The following is a 20,779-nucleotide window of genomic DNA, read 5'->3' as shown; positions in this document are numbered from 1 at the left end:
CCACCCAGGCGCCCCCGAGCATCCAACTCTTGATTTCGGCTCCGGTCATGACCCCGGGGGTTATGGGATTGAGCCCCGAGTCAGGCTCTGTGCTGGGCATGGAACCTGCTTCCGATCGTCTCTCTCCCTCTGCCCCTCTCTTCTGCCTGTGCTCTCTCTCTCCCTCAAAGTAAATAAATAAATAAACAGACAAATAAAATAAAACTGAAGTGATATTCACAGAACATAAAATTAACCGTTTTTAAATTTTTATAAATTAAAAAAGAATTTTCAAATGTTTATTTTTGGGAGAGAGATAGAGACAGAGAGACAGAGCATGAGCGGAGGAGGGGTAGAGAGAGAGGGAGACACAGAATCCGAAGCAGGCTCCAGGCTCCGAGCTGTCAGCCCAGAGCCCGACGTGGGGCTCGAACCCATGAACGGTGAGATCATGACCTCAGCTGAGGTCCGAGGCTTAACCGATTGAGTCACCCAGGCGCCTCCATAATTTTTTGTAAAGTAAACAATTCAGGGGCCTTTAGTGCATTCTTAACAGTGTGCAAGCACCACCTCTATCTGGTTCTAGAACATTCCATCATCCCACAGTACAAGCTAGACTCCTGTTCTAGAACCCTCCTCAAGTCTATCTTCCCGCCCCGTGGCCGTGCTCCCCTCAGGACCACCAGCTCCCAGCCCAGGGCCCACGAGCCTCAGACTCAGTCCTGCCTTTGGTTTCCGTCCCAGGTGCTGCAGGCCCTTGGGGGTGGGGTGGGGGTGGGGGGAACGGCTGAGCCTTTCCAGGACCTTGCTGCCCATCTATGAGGTCAGTGGTGGCCTCTTGTTGTCCCATGTCGTGTCCCCTGAACCTCTGGTTTCCAGATGATTCCAGTGAAGATGTGCTCATCTTGCCCCTTCGTTCTTTACTGGGGTCACTTGCCCCGCAAAGCACAGTGGAAACCTGTTTGGTGTCTCCTGGTCTGTTCAGGTCCCCAGGCCAGGAGCACCTCTGACCACAAGACAAGTCCTCCTGGAGCTGGAACTGAGAAACGCAGAAGGTCCCCAGGGAGAAAGGCAGACACACCGTGTCCTCGCGCGTGGGGTGACGCAGACGGACGAGGAGAGCCCAGGAGCTGGACAAAACAGTGGAGCCACACGGGACGGCCCAGGGACAGCCATTTCTGGGCAGGCTCCCGTGGGGGAAGCTTGTGAGGAGGCGGGAGCCAGAGCCCATGGCAGGGTTGGGGTCAGGGAGCCGGCACGGGGGCCCCCGAGGACTCTGTGTACCTCCTGCTCAAGTCACATCAACAGGAGCGCTAGCAGAACCGGTGAGGCTGGTGTTTTCCAGAGCGCCTCCACACTTAGTCATTTGGCCTCCACAAGAATCTCCGGAAACGACCCGCTGCCCGTGCGACACGTGAATCCCCGTGAAGACACGTTCAGCAACACAGGACATCTCAGGCCGAAGGAGGCTACCATCGTCTATCGGGCTTTTGTTTTGTTTTGGTTTTGGAAAAAATAGCAAATCACAGCACACATCAGCTGAGTTTCGGGCTTTCTGCAATTTTATACTTAAATTTATCTGCACTCCGTTTGAGATAGTTCAGAAGTCACAAAAGCATTGCTAGACCATTTTGTTCCCGAGTTTTGCTAATTGGTTTCAAAAGAGGTACAACAGCGTGAACGCGGAGCCCTATTCTGATCTGCAGCCACCAAAGAATGACAAAGACACGGGAGAGGAGAGCAGAGGGAGGCTGCGGGGCGCAGCACGAGCAGGGCCAAAGCTCTTTCACTTCTTACCTCCGGAAAAGCACTTCGAAGCCTATCTCAGCGTGCGCGTGCTGCCGGTGTTGAAACGTTTTCCCCTCAAGAGCAGCAGCTGGCAGTGAGGACATACGTGTGCCGCGTGTGGCCCCAGATGCCGGCAGGTGTGATGTGTGAGCTTGTGGGTTCCCCGCACGGCGGATGGGGAGGGCGAGCGAAGCCTTGTGGGGCGGCCTCCGTGCGTTCCGGGGGCCGCTGAGGCCGCCCGCCTGGCAGCTCCTGCCAGCACCTCCCAGACCCCCAGGCCCTGGAGGCCACCGGACTTACGGAACATTCAGAAACAGCTCTTACGAGGTCGCCAAGTATCTCCCTGATGCAACCCAAGACCCACCTTTTAGTCCTGGAAGACTGAGCACGCAGACGGACAATGGCCGGACCGTCTTTGAAAGTGGGACTCGGCCCCCCGGGGCCGCAGCAGCCAACCTGGAAGCCAACTGCCATCTCTCAGCTGGCCCTCGGGGACCAGCAGTGGGCCAGCGGCTGCAGCGTCCTCAAGTCAGGACCAGCCCGCGAAGCCAGCGATGCCCCCTGAGCAACCGTGGGACACCCGTACCGGCCTGCTACGGCTGCATAACAAACACCGTGAGCGGGGTGGGTTCAGCCACGGGTTGTTCCTCACGGTCCTGGAGGCTGGAGGTCCAGATCCGGGTGTGGGTGGGGCTGTCCCTTCCGGGGCCCCTCTCCTGGGGTGTGGACACATCTCCCTCCGTCATGCTTACGCGCCGGGCCGCGTTCCATTCTGCTGACCCCTGGGCCTCTGTTCTCCTGATCCGTAAGCTCCATGAGCCAGCGCTCGAGGGACAGTGGAAGGGCTGTGGGAACTCTTTTATATTTATATATATAAAGATTTTTGAGAGACAGAGAGAGAGAGACAGTGCAAGCAGGGGAGGGGCAAGAGAGGGGGACAGAGGATCTGAAGTGGGCTCTGTGCTGACAGCAGTCTGACACGGGGCTCGAACTCGCGAGCCACAAGATCATGACCTGAGCTAAAGTCAACTGACTGAACCACCCAGGCGCCCCTGTGGGAACTCTTTCTGTCCCCTCACTGCAGGTCAAGGCTCTCAGATGCCCCTAAGCACATGTTCCAGAGAAATGACACTAGACAACGGAGTCGGATGAACATTCCCGAAAATAAATGGGCAAACCTGTAGCCACGGTATCAGTCTTGAAAGTCTTGCCTCCATACTACATCAAATGTAAAGAATATGAGTAATACAACTATACGAAAGCTGGATTTAAATCACAACTTGAATATTTAAGAATTTAAAACTTGCCATGTTTTTTTTGTACTTTGAACAGGGCAAAAAAACCCTTTATGGTCTCTGATTTCTCATGGGCCCTTGAAAAGTTCACAGGCCGTTTATAAAACCGGGCCTGATGTGCCTGGTCAAACAGCCATGGCCCACAGACACCCACTGTCCCCACGGAGCGGCTCCGGCCCTTGCCGCCCACGGCAGCAACAAGGCCAGCAGCCAAGAGGTGGGTGCGGCCCAGGTGTCCAGGGAGAAGGATAAACAGAACGTGGTCCATCCATACGATGACACGTAACTCACCTGAAAAAGGAGGGAAATCCTGACACGTGTCACAGCCTGGCTGGGCGCTGAGGGCGTGGCGCTGAGTGAAATGGGCCGGTCCCAGGAGGACGGACACTGCAGACTTCCGCTTGTAGGAAGGCCTTGGAGCAGCCAGATTCGTAGAAGCAGAGGGTAGAGGGCGGGTGCCGGGCGCTGGGCCGCCGTCGGCGTGGAGCGGGACAGGGCGTCAGTCTCGGAGGGCGAGACAGTGCCGGACGTGGACGGTGGCCCCGGCAGGGCGGTGCGGGGGTAACTGGTGCCCCTGAACTGTGCCCGTTACGGTGTTCACCATGGGAAAGTTTTTATGTGTATCTCACTGCCGTAAATCAAAGGCTACCGGCACTGCTCAGAGGCCCGGGAGGCCCTGAGGTGTAGCTGTTCCTGCACTTGGGAGAACAGGGCATTCACAGCCCCTGCTTATTCTTAAATATTCTTTTATGTATTTATTTATTTATTTTTAAATTTTTTAAATATTTTATTTATTTTTGATAGAGAGAGACAGAGCACCAGTGGGGGAGGGGCAGAGGGAGACGGAGACACAGAATCCGAAGCAGGCTCCAGGCTCCGAGCCGTCGGCACAGAGCCTGACGTGGGGCTCGAACTCACGAACCGTGAGATCGTGACCTGAGCCGAAGTCGGACGCTCAACTGACTGAGCCACCCAGGCGCCCCTTAAATGTTCTTTTATTAATGCAGTCTCTTTCCTTGGATATTTGTGTATAAATCTCTCAGAGCAGACATCTTTCCACGGTCTTTCCTTCCAAACCTCAACACCAAAATATGATTCCATAGTATCTCAATCTGGCAAATAAAAGCTTGATGCCAGGGGTGCCCGGGGGGCTCGGTCAGTTGTGTCCGACTTCAGCTCAGGTCAAGATCTCACGGTTCGTGAGTTCGAGCCCCGCATCAGGCTCTGTGCTGACAGCTCAGAGCCTGGAGCCTGCTTCGGATTCTGTGTCTCCCTTTCTCTCTCTGCCCCTCCCCCTCCCCCACTGTGATCTCTCTCTCTCTCTCTCTCTCTCTGTGTCAAAAATAAACTTATTTAAAAAAAGCTTGATGCCAAATCTTGCCAGAAATCACAGACGCCAATAAATTATTCCCTGAACTGTGACTCCCATATTTCGAGCACGAACCCCTCACACTGGGGCCTTACCCGCCCTGCCTCCTTTGCCACCTCCAAGGGAAGGCAGTGTGGCCCGGACCGGGGCCGTCGGCCCAGGGCAGCAGCCTCCGCACGCTTACACACAGGGAAGCAGACCACACGGGCAAATGCGTGAGGCTGGACAGTGCTCGCAGAAAATCTCTCCCTGGCCGCTGATAACTGCTCAAGTGTTCAGTGCTCCTACCTTTCTATCGTGGGCTCCACCTGCCCCTCTGTAAGGGAGACCGGCCAAGTCGTAACTCCAGAACAGACTCCAGCCCCCAAGGGAGAATCCACAGGACCAAGGCCAAGGGAGTCCCGGGCAAAGCGCCACAGACTCACCGGGGCGAGGCCCGCCCTCCTCTCCTGCCTCCTTCCTGGCCCCACCTTCCAGCTGACCGGAGTCTCCCCCCTCTGCAGGAAGGACCGGATGGAGGCAGACGGGGCCGGGCCACACAGGAGCCCAGGAGGCTGACCACAGCTGCTGCAGGCCAACCGGCCAGACAGCCAGCACTGGGTCAGTGGCTGTGGCTTCCCCAGGCTTTCCCCTCTTCCGACTCAGGACGTCAAATATGCCCTTAACCGATCTAGCGGGATGCTCCCACCCCCCCCCAAGTCCCCTGGGGGCACCTGCACCAGCCTGGCACCACCAGCATCCCCACACCTGCCTGCGGGTGGCCGGATGCCAAGCAGGGGTCTGTTCTCATCGGGGGTGGTCTTCGTTTCTCTCTGCGGACGTCGTCATTCAGCAAACATGTATTTACTCACTGTTGACTATATGCGAGGCTCTGCCCAGGGAAAGATTGCGTGTGCCCGCCCCTCCTTGCCCCCAAGAGTGCTTGGTCTAGTTTGGGAAACGGTCGTGTCGACAAAGAGATCAGGCAGAAGGAGGTGGGTGGGTTTAGAGCGAGGAGGGGGTGTCGGGAGCTGGGACGGTTAGCGGTTAGCGAGCGGCCCCTGGCGGCGGGTGGGCAGCCGCGTCTGGACCTGCAGCCGGCGGGAAGCGCTTCAGGACGCGGGGCGGGGTCGGGGCTGGCGCAGGAATGAGGGGCAGGCGGGGGCGGGGGGCTGGGCCAGAACCCAGAGCGACCCCGGCCCGTCGCGACTGGGGTGTCGGGGATCCGCGTTCGCGCAGCGTTAACACCGCGCGCCAGAGCTCGCTGGCCTGAAAGGGCAGTTGGTCACATCATCTCTCGGGGCGTGTGGGTTGGCCGGGCGCACGGCAGGGGCCCTGCGGAGTCTGAGCGGCTCGGCGACCCAGCCCGGGAATCCTGGGGCCACGAGCAGGAGGGAGCCCCGGAGGCGGTGGGCGGAGACGCAGGCGTGGCCGGGGGTCCTCCGGGGGCAGCGGCGGGGTCGAGGGGAGCAGAGTGGGGGCTGGTAATGGGTCTGGGGTTTCCTTTAGAAGCGGTGAGTGTTCTAAAATCAGATTGTGATGTTTGTACCGCCGTTGAATATACTAGAAACAATGAATTCCGTACTCCAAATGGGTAAATTGTATGGCGTGTGAATTTTATCTCAATAAAGCTGTTTAGAAAAGGAAATCTAATTTTATTTTTACTTGGGACTTTTACTTATAACTAGGCTGTTTTTACATTGTTATTTACAGATATGTTTATACTATTCTTGCCGTAGAGTAATATTTCCGGTTAACCAAACGTCTTAAAATTCAGTTGAATAACTTTATTTTTTCACTTGTAAAAGGCCTTTTTAAGTAAAAAAACAACCACAGAAAAAAACTATTATGAGACTCACTCCTCCTGACTAATTTCTTTAACGTATTTGAAAGTTTCATGCAAATTATAAATTTAAAAAATATTTTTTAATTCTTTTTAATGTTTATTTTTGAGAGAGAGACAGAGACAGAGACAGAGACAGAACATGAGTGGGGGAGGAGCAGAGAGGGAGACAGAATCTGAAGCAGACTCCAGGCTCCGAGCTGTCAGCACAGACCCCGATGCGGGGCTCTCACTCCTGAACCACAAGATCATGACCTGAGCCGAAGTCCGAGGCTTAATCAAGTGAGCCACCCAGATGCCCCTCAAATTATAAATTTTAACGGACACCGTGGCTGTCCTTACAAATTCCGTGGTTAGGGTCTACACTGGTTTTCTCCCAGCCTGGAGAGTTTGCCTGGTGTTTTCATTTGATTTTTTTTAATGTTTATTTTTGAGAGGGAGAGAAGGGGCAAGCTTGTGAGGGGCAGAGAGAATCCCAAGTAGGCTCCACACTGTCGGTGCAGAGCCTGGTGTGGGGGCTCGAACCCACAAGCCGCGAGATCATGACCTGAACTGAAATCAAGAGTCCCACACTTGGGGCACCTGGGTGGCTCAGTCTGCTATGCGTGCAAGTTCACCTCTGGCCATGATCTTGGGGGTTGCGGGTTTGAGCCCCGCATCCGGCTCTCAGCTGTCAACGCAGAGCCTGCTTCCGATCCTCTGTCTGCGCCCCCGCCCACTCTTCCTCTCTCCCGCTTGTTCTCTCTCAAAATAAATAAATAAACTGTAAAAAAAAAAAAAAAGGTTAATTAGATGCTAAACGAATTTCACCTAAATAAAGCTGTAAGAAACGTGTCATTTTGTGAAATACCAAAATAACGAAATGGGGTGAAGATATAAAAGGGTTCAAAAAAAACCCACAACCACTTCGGTTTGCAAAGAAAGCGGAAATGGATGGAAGCGGGTAAAAGCAGTTAGGGGCCTCAGCCGAAGTCCAGGACAGACGCCAGGGCTGGGCGGCTGGGTGGAGGAGGGGCGAGAACTGAGCGCGCCCGTGGCTCAAGCCAAGGGGCCGTCTGGGCAAAGGAAAGGACCCAGGTTTGTGCGAGCCTGGCGGGGGCGGGGGGCCGGGGGTCTCTGCCGAGCTGCGGAGAATCCAGGACTGCCCTTCGGAAATCCCCTCCTGAGACACCTAACCCCCCACGGTGTTCGAAGTCAGGGCACTGGACACAGGGACAGCCCCTCGGGGTCAGGGCGCGCCGCCGTCAGACGCCGCCGGAGACGCCAGGAGGCCTGCGGAGCCTCGCCAGGTCTTCCTCCCGCGTCTCAACAACGTCCCCGCGGCTCCGTGTCCCACCCCACGGACGTGCGGGCCCCCGGGGCGGGTGGGGCGAAGGCCGCCGCCCGCGCTATGCCCGCGCCGCGCCCACCTGGAGACACCTGCCAGGTGCGCCCCCGCGCGCCCCAGGCCGCGCGGCCCGGCAGGGGTGAGGGGCGGGGCGCGCGAGGCCACGCCCCGGGGCGGTGCCGCGGGGCTCCCCGGCCCGCGCCCCGAGCCCGCAGGGTGCGCCCGCGTCGCGCCCCGGGCGGAGCTCCGGGCCATGGCGGCCGCCGAGCCCAAGCCCCCCGCGGGGGCGGCCGCGGCCGGGCGCCTGGCCCGAGGCTGCTGGTCCGCGTTCTGGGACTACGAGACGCCCAAGGTGATCGTGGTGAAGAACCGGCGCCTGGGCGTCGTGTACCGCGCGGTGCAGCTCCTCATCCTGCTCTACTTCGTGTGGTGGGTGCGGCGCGGCCGGGGGGCGCGGGGCCTCGGGGCCCCGGGAGGCGGCGGCCGGCGGGGGGGAGGGTCCCGGGTCGCCTCCAGCGCGGCCCTGCCCGTCCCGCAGGTACGTGTTCATCGTGCAGAAGAGCTACCAGGACAGCGAGACGGGCCCCGAGAGCTCCGTCATTACCAAGGTCAAGGGCATCACCTTCTCCGAGCGCAAAGTGTGGGACGTGGAGGAGTACGTGAAGCCCCCCGAGGTGCGCCTGCCCGCTCCGCCCGCGGCCGCGCACCCCGGGACGGGACCGACCACCCCCTCTCTCTGAGCCTCGGCCGACCATCCCCTCTTTCTGAGCCCAGGGAGGCAGCGTGTTCAGCATCATCACCAGGATCGAGGTCACACCCTCGCAGACCCTCGGAACCTGCCCGGAGGTGAGGCCTGGTGGAGGGCAGAGCTGGGGCAGAGGGAGGGGCCCTGCCTGCCTGGTCAGCTTGCCCCAGAAGGCTCGGGGCCCCTGACCCAGGCGGCTCCTCCCTAGAGCGTGAGGGTTAGCAACGCCTCCTGTGACACAGACGAGGACTGCGTGGCAGAACAGCTGGACATGCTGGGAAGCGGTCAGTGCGCGCCGGCTGGGGGTGGGGCGGGGCGGGGCCCCTCGCCCCCTGAGCGTCCATCTGCCCGCAGGCCTGCGGACCGGGCGCTGCGTACCCTACTACCAAGGGTCGGCCAAGACCTGCGAGGTGTGGGGCTGGTGCCCGGTGGAAGACGGGGCGTCGGTCAGGTGCGCACGCCCAGTGACCCCACCTAGCTGGGACGCAGCTGACACCCCAGCACGACTCTGTTTTGCTCCTTTCTCTCCTCACTGGCCAGGACTGGGGATGTGCCGGGGAGGGGTTCGGGGTGGGGGAGACTAAACACACCCAGTCTGTGCCTCCTCAGCCAATTTCTCGGCAAGATGGCTCCGAATTTCACCATCCTCATCAAGAACAGCATCCACTACCCTAAATTCCAGTTCTCCAAGTAAGAGCCACCAGGCTGTGGTGACCACGGGTCGGGATGGGAGCTACGTCCTGGGAATGTGGCGTTTGTGGGTTACAGAGCTTCTGCCCCCTCCCCACCTGATGTGGCTGGGCCCTGTCCTCAGAGGCAACATCGAGCACCGGAAGGACGGCTACCTGAAACGCTGCACATTCGATGAGGTCTCCGACCCCTACTGTCCCATTTTCAAGCTGGGCTTCATTGTGGAACAGGCAGGGGAAAACTTCACGGAGCTCGCACACACGGTGAGGCGGGCGGCCGAGGGAGTGGGCGGGCCAGCTCTCCTCCAGGTGCTGGCTCCTAGCTGCAAACGGAGGGTCTCCATTACAGCCAGCCCCCTTTGCGGTCTTGGCCAACCCTGGCCCTGTTCGGGCAAAGGAAAGAGAAACACAATCGGCCGACCGGTCGGGGCATGCATGGCTGCTGCTAAATTATTGACTCCTGGTCACACACACGGCTGGCCACCAGCATACCCTTGTGCTTCAGAAGCGGGCGGGGCGCTCGCCAGGCACTCCTGGCTCTCGGCCCTGAGCGGCCCGAGGTGCCCCAAGATGAGCGCCCCGTGCACAGTCTCAGGGCAGGACCCACGGCTCTTGGGGGTCCTCTGTGCGGCCTCCCTGACACCCATCCCTGTGCCCACTTCTGGGCAGGGTGGTGTCATCGGGGTCATCATCAACTGGGACTGTGACCTGGACCTGTCAGCGTCAAAGTGCAACCCCAAGTATTCTTTCCGGAGGCTTGACCCCAAGCACGTCCCAGCCTCGTCTGGCTACAACTTCAGGTACCTTGGCCTTGGGACACCTGGGTCCTCATCTGCCCTGGCTGTGGTGGCTCTAAAAGAACAGGGCAGGTGCTCCAAGGTCCAGGGGAGCTTCCCATCTTGGGTGATGGGCGGGCGCCCGCCACCGTGCTCCTCAGGGTCATGCTGTCCCAGGTTTGCCAAGTATTACAAGGTAAACGGCAGCGCCACCCGCACGCTCATCAAGGCCTATGGGATCCGCATCGACGTCATTGTGCATGGACAGGTAGGCCAGCCTGCTTTGCCCAGGGCCCAGCTGGCACGGCCTCATCTCCCCCACCCTCCCTTGAGCCCCACCTGCCCCGGACCCAACAACCATCTAAGGCAGCCTCCTCTCCCAAGGCAGGGAAGTTCAGCCTGATTCCCACCATCATTAATCTGGCCACAGCACTGACCTCCATCGGGGTGGTAAGGAAATGCATGCTGGGCCTGGGGGGCCTGGGTGGGGGGGTCTCCTGGGCCCTCACGTGTCGGTCTTGCTGGCCCAGGGCTCCTTCCTGTGTGACTGGATCTTGCTGACGTTCATGAACAAAAACAAGGTGTACAGCCATAAGAAATTCGACAAGGTGTGCACACCCAGGCGCTCCTCTGGTAGCTGGCCTGTGACTCTGGCTCTTGTTTTGGGCCAGGCTCCTCCCCCACCCCGTCCCTGCTCTGCAGACCCAGGCCAGTCCCTGGCCACCCCGCCCCCATGGCCTTGCCCTGCCTCTGCCCCTTCTGAGCAGATGGCCGACACCCCTGAGCAGACTGTGGGACCAGAGTTGTGTGCCTCCGAGCCTTCCCGGCAGGACTCCACACTCACGGACCCCCGAGGTTTGGCCCAGCTCTGAGCCCACCACATGCCTTCCATCATGCTGTGTCCAAGGCGGGCCTGATGGGGTCCTGAAGTCTGGTCCCGAGACCAAGCCGCCAGCTCCCCTGGGCCCTGCCCATGCACCTCAACACGCTCTGAGAAGCTGGGAACGAAAAGATCCCCCCGCGCAACCGGGCAGTGGGCGGGCACGAAGTGGGTGGCACCGGATCCTGGCTGGCCCCCCAACGTCCCCGGGGCCTGGAGGAAGGGGTAAACTCCTGCCTCCTCCTCCTCCCTAGCTGACCTCCTCACAAACTTCTCACCCCTCCCCACCCAGACCCTTTGCTTGCTTCATGGCCAAGAAGTCACATACCCAGAGTCCAATAAACCTGTGTCCAGAACCTCTGGCCTCATTTTTTGGGAGAAGCATCTTGAGGTCCTGAAGACATAGGCAGTAGAGGGTCCTTGCGCATGGGAGCTGTGGGTGCCTCTGGTCCGGTCTGTCCTCTAATCAGCCTGGGTGCAGACTGCATGTTGTGTCCAAGCAGGGGGACAGGGGGGCAGGCAGAGACGGGGTGCATGAGGAACCCAGCACCTGCCCTTCAGTCAGCTTGCTTACCAACCTCCTGGGGTGGGGGGGGGGGTGATCCCAGACCCACCCTCAAAACATGTGCAAGGATGGGGACTCTGGAGGAAGGAAGACAAGGCGTAGGTGAGGGAACTTGAAACAAGGACCCAGGCGGGGCAAGAAGTTGGTGCTGGGGGAGGGGGATGGTCACGGTGAGGCTGAGGGGGAGCACGAGCCAGCAGATAACTAGTCACCACACCCTCAGATGCCACAACGGTCATTATATTCAGTGGCGCTGCCTGGTGCCTGTCTGGCCAGGCCCCCCTCCCCCAGGGGCCGCCAGAACTTGGCTGGGTGGCGGTTCCCCTAGCAACACGGATGGTGAGCACACAGGCCTATGGCAGCACATGCTGTGCTTTGCACAGACTCCCTCAGCCAGGATCCCTCTTCCGAGGTGGAGCGATAGCTCAGGGGGTCCCCGTGTCCAAATCACGCTGGCAGGTGGCCAGAGCTGGCCATCTCACCTGCCCACACCCAACAGGGGGGCCAGCAACAGCACACACCTGAGAAGCCCCCCCCCACCCCCGACGGCCACCTTGAGGTGAGGACTCCTCAGTCACCCAAATGCCCGCAATGCCCTGTGTCTGGCTCCCTGATGTCCAGTTTTGGAGAAACTGGCTTTTCCAGTTGGGCCCGGGCTGCAGCTCAAGAACCATGGCCAGGGGTTCAGGTTTCCCATTCCCAAGCGCGAGAGTGACCCCAGGACCCTTTGCTGTCCCAAATGCTCCAGTCCCTAAGCTGGCCTCTGAGGGACCCACCCGGCACCCTCTGGCCCTGTTGTAAGGACAGGGAGTGGTATGCAGGCCCCCAGCCCCTCCCCTCTCCGGGGACATCTCTGCTCTCTGCTGCACTTCCAGGAAGCCTAGTTAGCTCCCCTCCCCACCCCAGCCCTAATTCGATTTGATCTCCATCTGGGGGCTGATGCAGGCTCTGTCCACCTTCCAGCCAGTGTCAGGTTTCTCGTGGCCACAGGGCCTGGGCACACCCGGAGCACAGGACCCAGGAGCCAACGCACCCAGTTGCAACAGAAGAACAGTCTTCTTTCTGTCCTCGCACAAACACATGTAAAAATTTTCAGGAATGCAAAATCCAAAGAGTAAAACTGAAGTTAAAGTGTAAAATACTAGGAGATACTTGGAGAAGTCAGGCAGCAATGATGAACTCGAGCCGGGCCCCAGAGCGGACGCTGGCCCACGGCTTCCGTACGGCCTCCCTGGAGGCTGCCCATTTGGGGTCTGAGTTTATGATTCAGTTAGCCTGTGTGTTGCCTTGCCAACCTGGCCATTCTTCTTTTTCCACTTCCAGTCTCATTTAGTTAAAAATGAAGTGTGAGGCGCCTGGTGGCTCGACTCTTGATTTTGGCTCAGGTCATGATTCCAGGGTTGTGGGGTCGAGTTCCGTCAGCGGGGAGCATGGAGCCTGCTTAAAATTCTGTCTTTCATCCTCTGCCCCTCCCCCACCCCGCTCACGCTTCCTCTCTAAAATAAAAAAATAAAACCTAACTACTAAAATGAAGTGTGGAGTTGGGTCTTTTGTGCTGGGGCAGGTGACGACAGAGGGACCAGCTCAGCAAAGTCTTCCTGAGGTCACTGGGACGCAGACTCCCCTGTCTGGGCCCCCCCCCCCTTTTCCAGCCCCACCACAGGGTCAGCAAAGAGTGAGGTCCCACATCTCCGCGCTGCACCGGCTCTCTGAAGAAACTGGTGGCAAGTGCCCAGGTTTAAAGGGGCCATGGTCCCGACTGACCCTCTCTGCAGGTGAGGGCCGCTGACCCTGGGCGTGCATGCCCCAGTGGCCCCTGGAGGACGGGCAGGCCCGCAAGGGTCGGAGGTCTTGGACTCTGAAGCTAAAAAGCCAGAGCAGATCCGCTAGAAGCCCAACAAAACTGCTGCTGCCGTTTTATTCCCGTCTCTTCCCCCGACCAGATCCCTCAAAGCGGAAGGAAAAAACCGACTGTCTTGCATGTGAAGGATTTCCCTATAAACCCAAGTGCTAACAGATGACGTTAAAGCCTGTGACAAACACGTGCATCCTCCCACCCACGTGCGGCAGTCCGAGCCCGGTGCTCGTGTCTGTCCCCACCCCCACCTGCAGGTTCAGAGGGCAAGGGTGCCACACCCGATTCCAGATCTTGCTGCTGCAGACAAGGTGACTGCCATGACGCAGGCCCCACCCCTGCAGACCCTACACTGACCAGGAAGTCTCCAGACAAGAAGCCTGAGTCCTGGGAACTCATTGTGGGAAAGGTGTCCAGGTCCCCTCAGGGTTTGGCTCCAGATTCCCTGGAACAGGCCCACATCCTGCTGGCATCCAGCTATGAGACCGTCTCCGTGGTCACAAGTGATGAGAAACAAGGGCTGCAAACCCCACTAGTCGTCACCAGACAGAAGACCCCCTCAACAGCAGAGGACAGAGTGACAGAGCGGGACCGCAGGGAGGGCTGTCCACTCAGCAGGAACCGCCCTGGAGACCCCTCTCAGGCCAACAGTGGGCTGCCCTGACCACAGCTGGCGGCCTAGGCAGCCCCAGGTGGAGCCACTTCCTGCTCTGGCTGGCTCGTGCTTCTCTATGTGACCTGCTCCTTTTCCTCGGTGCTCCGTCCTGGCCAGGGTCACAAGTCTGGAAGTCAGGGCAGGGAATGGAGTCGCTACTCGACTCGCTAATGGCCCAGCTGAAGGTTCTTCTGCAGCAGCCACTCCAGGGTCTCCATGAGGTACGACATGCCATAGTGCTGGGCGATGTTCTGGAAGATTCTAATCTGGTCCATGAAGACCTGCAGAAATGACCAGAGGAGGCACAGGGATGCAAGGCACAGGCTCGGGCGTGTAGGGAGAGAGGCAGATGGCAGAGACCAGAAAGGGCAAACGGGAGGGGGGGCCGCCAGGCCAGCCGTGGGACCCCCACCTTGGTGCGGATGGTGAGGGCGAAGTCCCCGGCACAGCTGCAGTACACAGGCATGTTGGTCTCCTTCACACCCTGGCACTTGAGGCAGATCTGCAATGAGGAGCAGCCCCGGTCACCAGTGTCCCCTTCTGGGCCTGTGGTGGCCAGTGGTAGCCAAGAGCTCGGCATGCCCACCCACCCCATGGCCTTCAACTCAACCAGGAAAGACCAATACTTTGTAACGGGATTTATCCAAACATGCCAGCTGCTTCCTAACACCTTCCCGGGGGGGGCGGGCGGCACTGCACCCTTGCCTCTGAGTCCCAGGGACCTCAACCCTGTGCCTTCCTTGGGTCTCCCTATTCCATCAGAGCAGATGTGGGCTGTTCCCTGCCCGGGCCCCGACACCCCTTCACATCCTCTCGTCAAGAACACCCCTCTATCTAATGCTGACAACGTCCCTGTTTCTCTCTCTCTTCCCTGTTTGTTGTCTTTACACTTGCCATGACTCTCACACTCCATCCTGCTCACCAGCTACCCTCTTCCATCACAACAAAAGGTGCATGGAGCCAGCACCCGCCCCTGCAGGGGCCCCAGAGATGCGTGACAAGGAGTCAAGAGGAGCCCTGATCCAAGGGCTGGCCACCTCAGAGCACTGAGTCGGGACTTGAGAACTGTGCACACCTGTGGCTTCTCGGGGTGCAAATCGCTCATCAGGAAGCCCTCCGCCCGCTGGAGAGGGGGCTGGGGTGGAGTCCCCACGCCAGGCCTGCCACTCACCAGGTCCTGCAGAGTGAAGGCCATCAGTTTCTTCTGCACGGCTTCCACCAGGGCCATCTCGATGACTGATGAGTCGTAGGCAACCAGGCAGTTGGAGCAGAGCCACTGAGGCAGCACAGCCCCGTCCTAGGCAGGGGAGGAGGGGGCCGGGTCAGCGGTCCGCCCAGCCTTCCTCGGCAGCCAGGGACCGTGCGGAGCCAGCTGGGGAGCCGGGGGGAGGGGGCTGCCGGCCCGCACGCACCACCGTCACCGCCACCGTCTATCAGGACACCGCTCCGGCACACAGGAAAGGTGTCTGAGAGCCTCCCGGCCCCGCCCACCTGAGAGAAGGAGGGCTCTTTGCACAGGTCCAGGTCCCGGCAGAAGTTACAGCTGCGGCAGATGACCTCAGGGAGCACGTAGGAACGGCAGGGGTCTCGGAACTGGGCCTCCTCTGAGAACTCGCCAACGTCCACCAGGCGCAGCAGGTCCCGGTTCAGCTTGTTCACTTGGTTCGTGATGTTCGTGTCCAGAGACAGAACCTACAAAGAACAGAGCATCCATCAGTGATGGCCTCGCGGGCCGGTCTCTATCGGGAGCGGAAAAGCCTGCAGCGGACTCTTCAGGCTGCAGCGTCTCAGCACCGCGCCCTCCTTCTCCCGCTGGAAGTGAGGGGGGCTTCCTCAGTGCGGCCCTGCGAGCAGGTTTCCGTCAGCTCCGGGGGACGGGGGCACTACGTGCTCTTCCTGTCGTCCTTCCTGGCTCCCTCCTCCTCAAGGACAGGAAGTCCTAAATCTGCGGGGCCGCACGGTCTCGTCGGCAGAGTGCGTGCTCTCAGCCCCGACGGTGGGGGTTCCCGTGCCAGCCCGGAGCCCGCTGGGAAGCCTGGCTCTCGTGGTGGTGCCTGCAGAACCACAGGTGAGGTGTCTCCTCCTTTTGTCCATAATGGAGAGGACAGGACAGGACAGACCTCTTCAGAGGTCCCTCCCACCCCTGAAACTCTACTGTCCCAGCTCAACACCAAGAACACCACAGAACCAAAGCCCTCTTAGAAGACATTTTTGGGAGAACTATTTATGGTCAGATTCGAAGCCCGCCACCCCATCCAGTGAGACAAGTAGATTTCGGCAAGCAGGTAAATTTGCAAGTATGTATAATGAGGAGCGACAGCCTGTTAGTATGAAGCTGTTTGCTTAAAACATATAGTTTATATATCTCCATTATAAAAAAAAAAAAAAAACTGGATTGAATTAAAGAGGAAAACAAAGAGAAAAGATTTCACTGGTAAATTTACCAAACACTAAGCAAAAAAAAAGTATCCTACACAGTATCTTCCAGGAAACACAAAAGGGAAAACACTTCTAGCTCGTTTATGAGGCTATCGTCATCCTGATACCAAAGACAGCACAAGAAAACAGCAGACCAACCCCCATCACGTGCACTCAAAAATCCTCAACAATACCAGCAAATCGAACCCACCAACGTGTAAAAAGGACGACACGTCACAACCAAGTGCGATTTACTCCAAGAATACAAGCAAGGCTGGATTAATATTTAAAAATCAGTGTCATGTCCAGATGGCCATCAGACATATGAAAAGATGCTCAACGTCACTCGTCATTAGGGAAATACAAACCAAAATCACAACGACGTATCCCCTCACAGCTGCCAGAATGGGCAAAATAAAAAACACAAGACATAACACGTGTCGGTGAGGATGTGAAGAAAAGGGACTCTCTTACACTATCCCTGGGAATGCAAACCGGTGTAGCCACTATGGAGAACAGTATGGAAGTTCCTCAAAAAGTTAGAAATAAAATTACGCTATGATCCAACAATTCCACTACTGAGTATTTACTCAAAGGATAAGCAAACACTAATTCAAAAAGATATATGCACCCCTGTGTTTACTGCAGCATTTTTTACAATAGCCAACTTATGGAAGCCACCCAAATGTCCACTGATAAACGAATGGACAAAAAAGATGCGACACAAGATACAAATATCCATGTATCTCTATATATTAGCAGTGAACAACCGGAAACTGAAGTTTTAAAAAGTCAGTGCTATTACGATGGCACCAAACAGCCTGAAAACCTTAGGTGCAAATACTGAAAACCCCAAACACTGATGAAGAAAATCAGAGGCGACCTAAATAAATGGAAAGAGACAGTGGTTCATGAATCAGGAGTCTCAACACTAAGATGTTGTGGGTGCCCAGGTGGCTCAGTCAGTTAAGCGTTCATTGGACTCCTGATTTCAGCTCAGGTCATGATCTGCACTGACAGTGCAGAGCCTGCTTGGGATTCTCTCTCACCTGCCCCTCCCCTCCTTGTGCTTCTGCGCTCTCTCTCAAAATAAATAAATAAACATTAAAAAAAAACCAAGATGTTAATTCTCCCTAAGTTAATCTATAGATTAAAATGATTCGAGGGATACCTAGGTGGTTCAGTTGGTTGAGTGTCCAACTTCAGCACAAGTCATGATATCATGGTTTGTGGGTTCCAATCCACACAGAGCCCACTTTATTTCTTCCGTGCCCCTCCTCTCCCTCTGTCCCCCTCTCCCTCTCTGCACCTCCCCAACTCGCGACCGCGTGGAGGACCGCATGTACACTGTGTGTGCCGTGAAAGGAGCCAGACCTAACCGGCCACATAATCCACAACGTGGGATTCTGGAAGAGGTGGCCGTGCAAGGGCAGATCAGTGGTTCGGGGGGAGTTAGCTCAGGTGGAGACCGTTTGAACCTGCCCGCAGCACAGCCCCATCGCTCTGTGAAAGCTTGAACAGCTCACCGCACAGACCGAACGTGACTGGGTCAACTTTAGAGAGTGCACGGACATCGGACAGACAGATCAGCGCGTGGCAGGGGTGGGTGCGATGTCTGCGGAACGGTGAAATGCCCTGCATCCTGCCTCTGCCACAACTCACAGAACACACACCCACGATGGTGAAATCTCACCGTACATAAACTATACCTGAGTAAAAATGAATTTCAAAAACCCTGGAGTCTAACAGAAGAATAAAATGGCAAACTAAACTATTTCTGCACCACAACCAGAAGTCACCTGATCCTGAAGCATCCTGTAACTGAATGCCCAGGAAAGTGCTCTCTGAGGGGTGACACCTGCACAGCCGCTATCTGGTAATATTATCCCGTCGCTGACTCCGCCCGCCTTTCCCAGAAAGCATTTAGCATCCGAGCAAGCTCTCCTCTGTGATTTCACCACAGCCTGCTCACGTGGGAGACTGCTCCTGGTCTCGGCCCTTGGCCCCACCAGATCCACAAGCACCGCCATTTCACAGCTCGCCCACTCAGCAGGTGCCTCTCACCAGCACCCCCAGACCATCCTACCCCAGGGCCTTTGCACCCTCAGGTTCTTCTTCAGGTCCACACACGGCTGGACCCTCCTGCTCAATGGGGTCTCGGGCCCCAACTTCCTCATCTACCCTGTCCTTCTGAGGCCACCTCAGCCCGCCTCCCCTCTCTGGGCTCACCTGTCCCTGACTGACTTGTCCTCGCCCTCACTGGAGCACAGGCTCCGTGAGGACAGGGGGGGGGCTCTGGTCTCCTCCCACTTCTAGCCCCAAATGCCTCACACAGCAGATGCAAGGAATGAGCAGTGAGAGTTCGTGGAATCAACAAGACTGTACTCCTGGCACCCTCGCTTCCCACACACACTGACACTCTTGTGAGTGCTCGCATTAGCGTTAAGCATCTCTGCCCCGCACGCGTGTCGCGGCCTCACCTTGCACACGTATTTGATGAACTCCAGCGCAGGGTTATTGAGCAGCAAGTGAGAACCAGGGAGGACAGGGAACATTTTTGAGAGCTCAGTGGCGTTCCGGGAACCCGTGACTTTCTTCTGAATCTTCTGAGTGATGGTGAAGAAGTTCTGAGTGAGTTCATTTGCCACGTAATCTTGAGAGAAGGTGATCACTCCTGGGAAGGAAAGGGACGCGGCACATGCTCCCCATTTTGCAGCGATAAGGACACTAAGGGAAGGACACGGGGACCCCCAGAGCAGAGGGCTCAGGTTCTAGGGACAGAGGGGTGGCCTCAGGCAGCAAGGGGGTGCTCACCAGGAAGGGCTCCGGCCACCGCCTGGGCCTCTTGGGAGAGCTGGCTGGGCCCCCTCCTCCGCAGGGGGGTGCTCCCCGGGACACTGCGCCTCAGCTCCTCCTTCATGCTGTGGTACACGGCCACAATGTATGCTGCAGAGACAGGCCACAGGCCTTGAGAGTCAGGACCCAGGGGGCCCTGTGGCCGGTCAGACCTCCAGCCGGCCTGGGCTGAAATATCATTACTAGTCGTGACTCTTGGCTGCATTTGGACGAGCCAAAATCAATTGGAAAAATGGGAATGAGCAGGGCACTTACTGAGGCCCAAGTCCAAGTGCACCTTAGTAGGGAGAGTGCCGTGTAAGCCACACTCACCAACCTTCCTGCCGCACAGTGACACAGTGACAAAACATGGCTCATAACAAACACAAGTCTAGGCTCCTGGTGTCGGCACGCCTTCTGAGGTAGCCCCCCAGGAGTCTCAAAAGAGAAGTAGAGAGAGACTCAAGGGCGAGCACACATGCAGTTATAAACGAAACCACCGCTGTGGCCGCACATCGCTAGGTCTGAGTGGTGTTCCCAGCCCTCGCCACCTGCTCTCCCCTAATGACGAGCTCTGTGTGACAGAGTGTAATGTATACACTTCGTGTGCATGTGATCTCAGACACCCTGGTTTGTAAACACCGAACCTTTATTAACACTGCACCTCTAGACCCAAGTCAGATACAGAAGATTCTGACACAGAAGTTGAGCCTCAAAGACCAGCCAGTGGGCAACTGATTCAGGAAGTTTCCAACCTTCTGTACTTGGTGTTTACTTTTACTTGCTCTGTGTGCACACGCAAGTCCTGGGACTTGCGGACACGCCCCAGGGCAGAGGACAGCGGTCCAGCCCCGCAAGGCCGGCGCAGCCAGTGCACGCCCACCAGGCTTGACTTCCCCTTTACCTCCTTGCTATGCAAACACGCCAGAGCCACATTACTCCCACCGCCAGACTCCGACGCAAGCTAGCGGGCCGGCTCACCCGAAACGATCATGAGGAAGTAGCTCTGGCAGGAGGCTGCCTGTGGCAGGAACTGCACGATGTTCCAGTTGTTTTCCAGCATGTCCTCCACGTCGGGCTCCTGGGCACCTTCCTCCTCCTCCTCTTCCTCCCCACCTTCCTCCTCCTCCTCCTCCTCCTCCTCTTCTCTGCCTTCTTTTTGGGAGTCTTGCTGTAACACAGACGCAACACACCTGAGTCATTCTACACCTGGCTCTACTGACCCCTTGTGCCTCGTGAGATGCTCATCGAGTCGTTCCACATCCCTGAGCCTGAGTCAAAGTCCCGCAGGATGGCTCTAAGGACGAGGCCACTTAGGAGATGAAGCTGCTTAGGTAACGCACCCGGTGTGTACTCAGCAAATGCTGATCGTGATTCTCACTTTGTTCTTCCAGTGAATTCGCTTCAGAATTCTTTAACTCCCACCTCCCAGGAAGGGAAGATTCACGAGTGGGTGACCTTGGGTGACTAGATCTCTTGTCTGAATCCCACACGTCCTGGGACGGTGACAATCCTACCCGAGGGGCCCTACTGCAGATATCTCCCGCATGACCAAATTCCCCTCTCAGTGGCGCCTTCCACGTCAACGTGTGAACTCCGGCATCCCCCACACCCTTCAAGCAGCATCCACTAGCCTTCTCCTGATTCAGCTATGATACCTGCACTTCCCTCCCATCGAGGTCTCCACAGACCTCCTGTCCCAGCACTGAGGACGGCCGGACCTTGTGCACACGCCACACGCCCTGGCCAGGCTTGGCTCCTCTCACCCTACACGTGCTCTC

The 20,779-nt window shown here is 57.5% G+C and overlaps 2 protein-coding genes across 3 annotated transcripts in view; one reads left to right on the top strand and one right to left on the bottom strand.

Annotated features, from left to right (window-relative positions):
* The first annotated feature begins 7,833 nt into the window (after positions 1–7,833).
* Positions 7,834–10,997, top strand: P2RX2 (purinergic receptor P2X 2). Of its 2 annotated transcripts, XM_047101064.1 has the most exons (12): positions 7,834–8,009; positions 8,119–8,254; positions 8,355–8,426; positions 8,534–8,609; positions 8,680–8,776; positions 8,935–9,015; positions 9,140–9,278; positions 9,684–9,814; positions 9,968–10,058; positions 10,175–10,240; positions 10,321–10,398; positions 10,558–10,997. In XM_047101064.1, exons 1-12 carry the CDS (start codon positions 7,834–7,836, stop codon positions 10,660–10,662), a joined length of 1,248 nt encoding a protein of 415 aa, XP_046957020.1. In that variant the 3' UTR covers positions 10,663–10,997. The 2 variants fall into 2 exon arrangements, with proteins under 2 accessions (XP_046957020.1, XP_046957019.1); XM_047101063.1 differs by having other exon boundaries at positions 10,321–10,997.
* A 2,142-nt stretch (positions 10,998–13,139) lies between these two features.
* The window catches only part of POLE (DNA polymerase epsilon, catalytic subunit), a 45,646-nt gene continuing 38,006 nt past the window's right edge, over positions 13,140–20,779 (bottom strand). The window contains exons 43-49 of the mRNA XM_047101066.1: positions 19,980–20,169; positions 18,978–19,109; positions 18,644–18,837; positions 15,237–15,437; positions 14,917–15,042; positions 14,158–14,247; positions 13,140–14,026 (exon numbers count right to left, since the gene is read on the bottom strand). Of these exons, the coding sequence (XP_046957022.1) occupies positions 13,913–14,026; positions 14,158–14,247; positions 14,917–15,042; positions 15,237–15,437; positions 18,644–18,837; positions 18,978–19,109; positions 19,980–20,169 (1,047 nt within the window). The 3' untranslated portion in view covers positions 13,140–13,912. The remainder of the gene's footprint in view (positions 14,027–14,157; positions 14,248–14,916; positions 15,043–15,236; positions 15,438–18,643; positions 18,838–18,977; positions 19,110–19,979; positions 20,170–20,779) is intronic.

The sequence above is a fragment of the Lynx rufus genome, unplaced genomic scaffold (genome assembly GCF_022079265.1).
Source record: "Lynx rufus isolate CCGP_SWC_20201006 ecotype Redwood Valley unplaced genomic scaffold, mLynRuf1.p SCAF_55, whole genome shotgun sequence".
In the NCBI taxonomy this organism is placed as follows: Eukaryota; Metazoa; Chordata; class Mammalia; order Carnivora; family Felidae; genus Lynx; species Lynx rufus.
Note: the sequence above shows the minus strand (reverse complement) of the source record. Positions and strands in the feature narration are given on the sequence as shown.

Coding starts and splice junctions, on each gene's coding strand:
- P2RX2 (XM_047101063.1), top strand. CDS start 7,834: ATGGCGGCCGCCGAGCCCAAGCCCCCCGCGGGGGCGGCCGCGGCCGGG. Junction 9,016..9,139: donor CCTAAATTCCAGTTCTCCAA/GTAAGAGCCACC, acceptor CCCTGTCCTCAG/AGGCAACATCGAGCACCGGA. Junction 9,279..9,683: donor TCACGGAGCTCGCACACACG/GTGAGGCGGGCG, acceptor ACTTCTGGGCAG/GGTGGTGTCATCGGGGTCAT.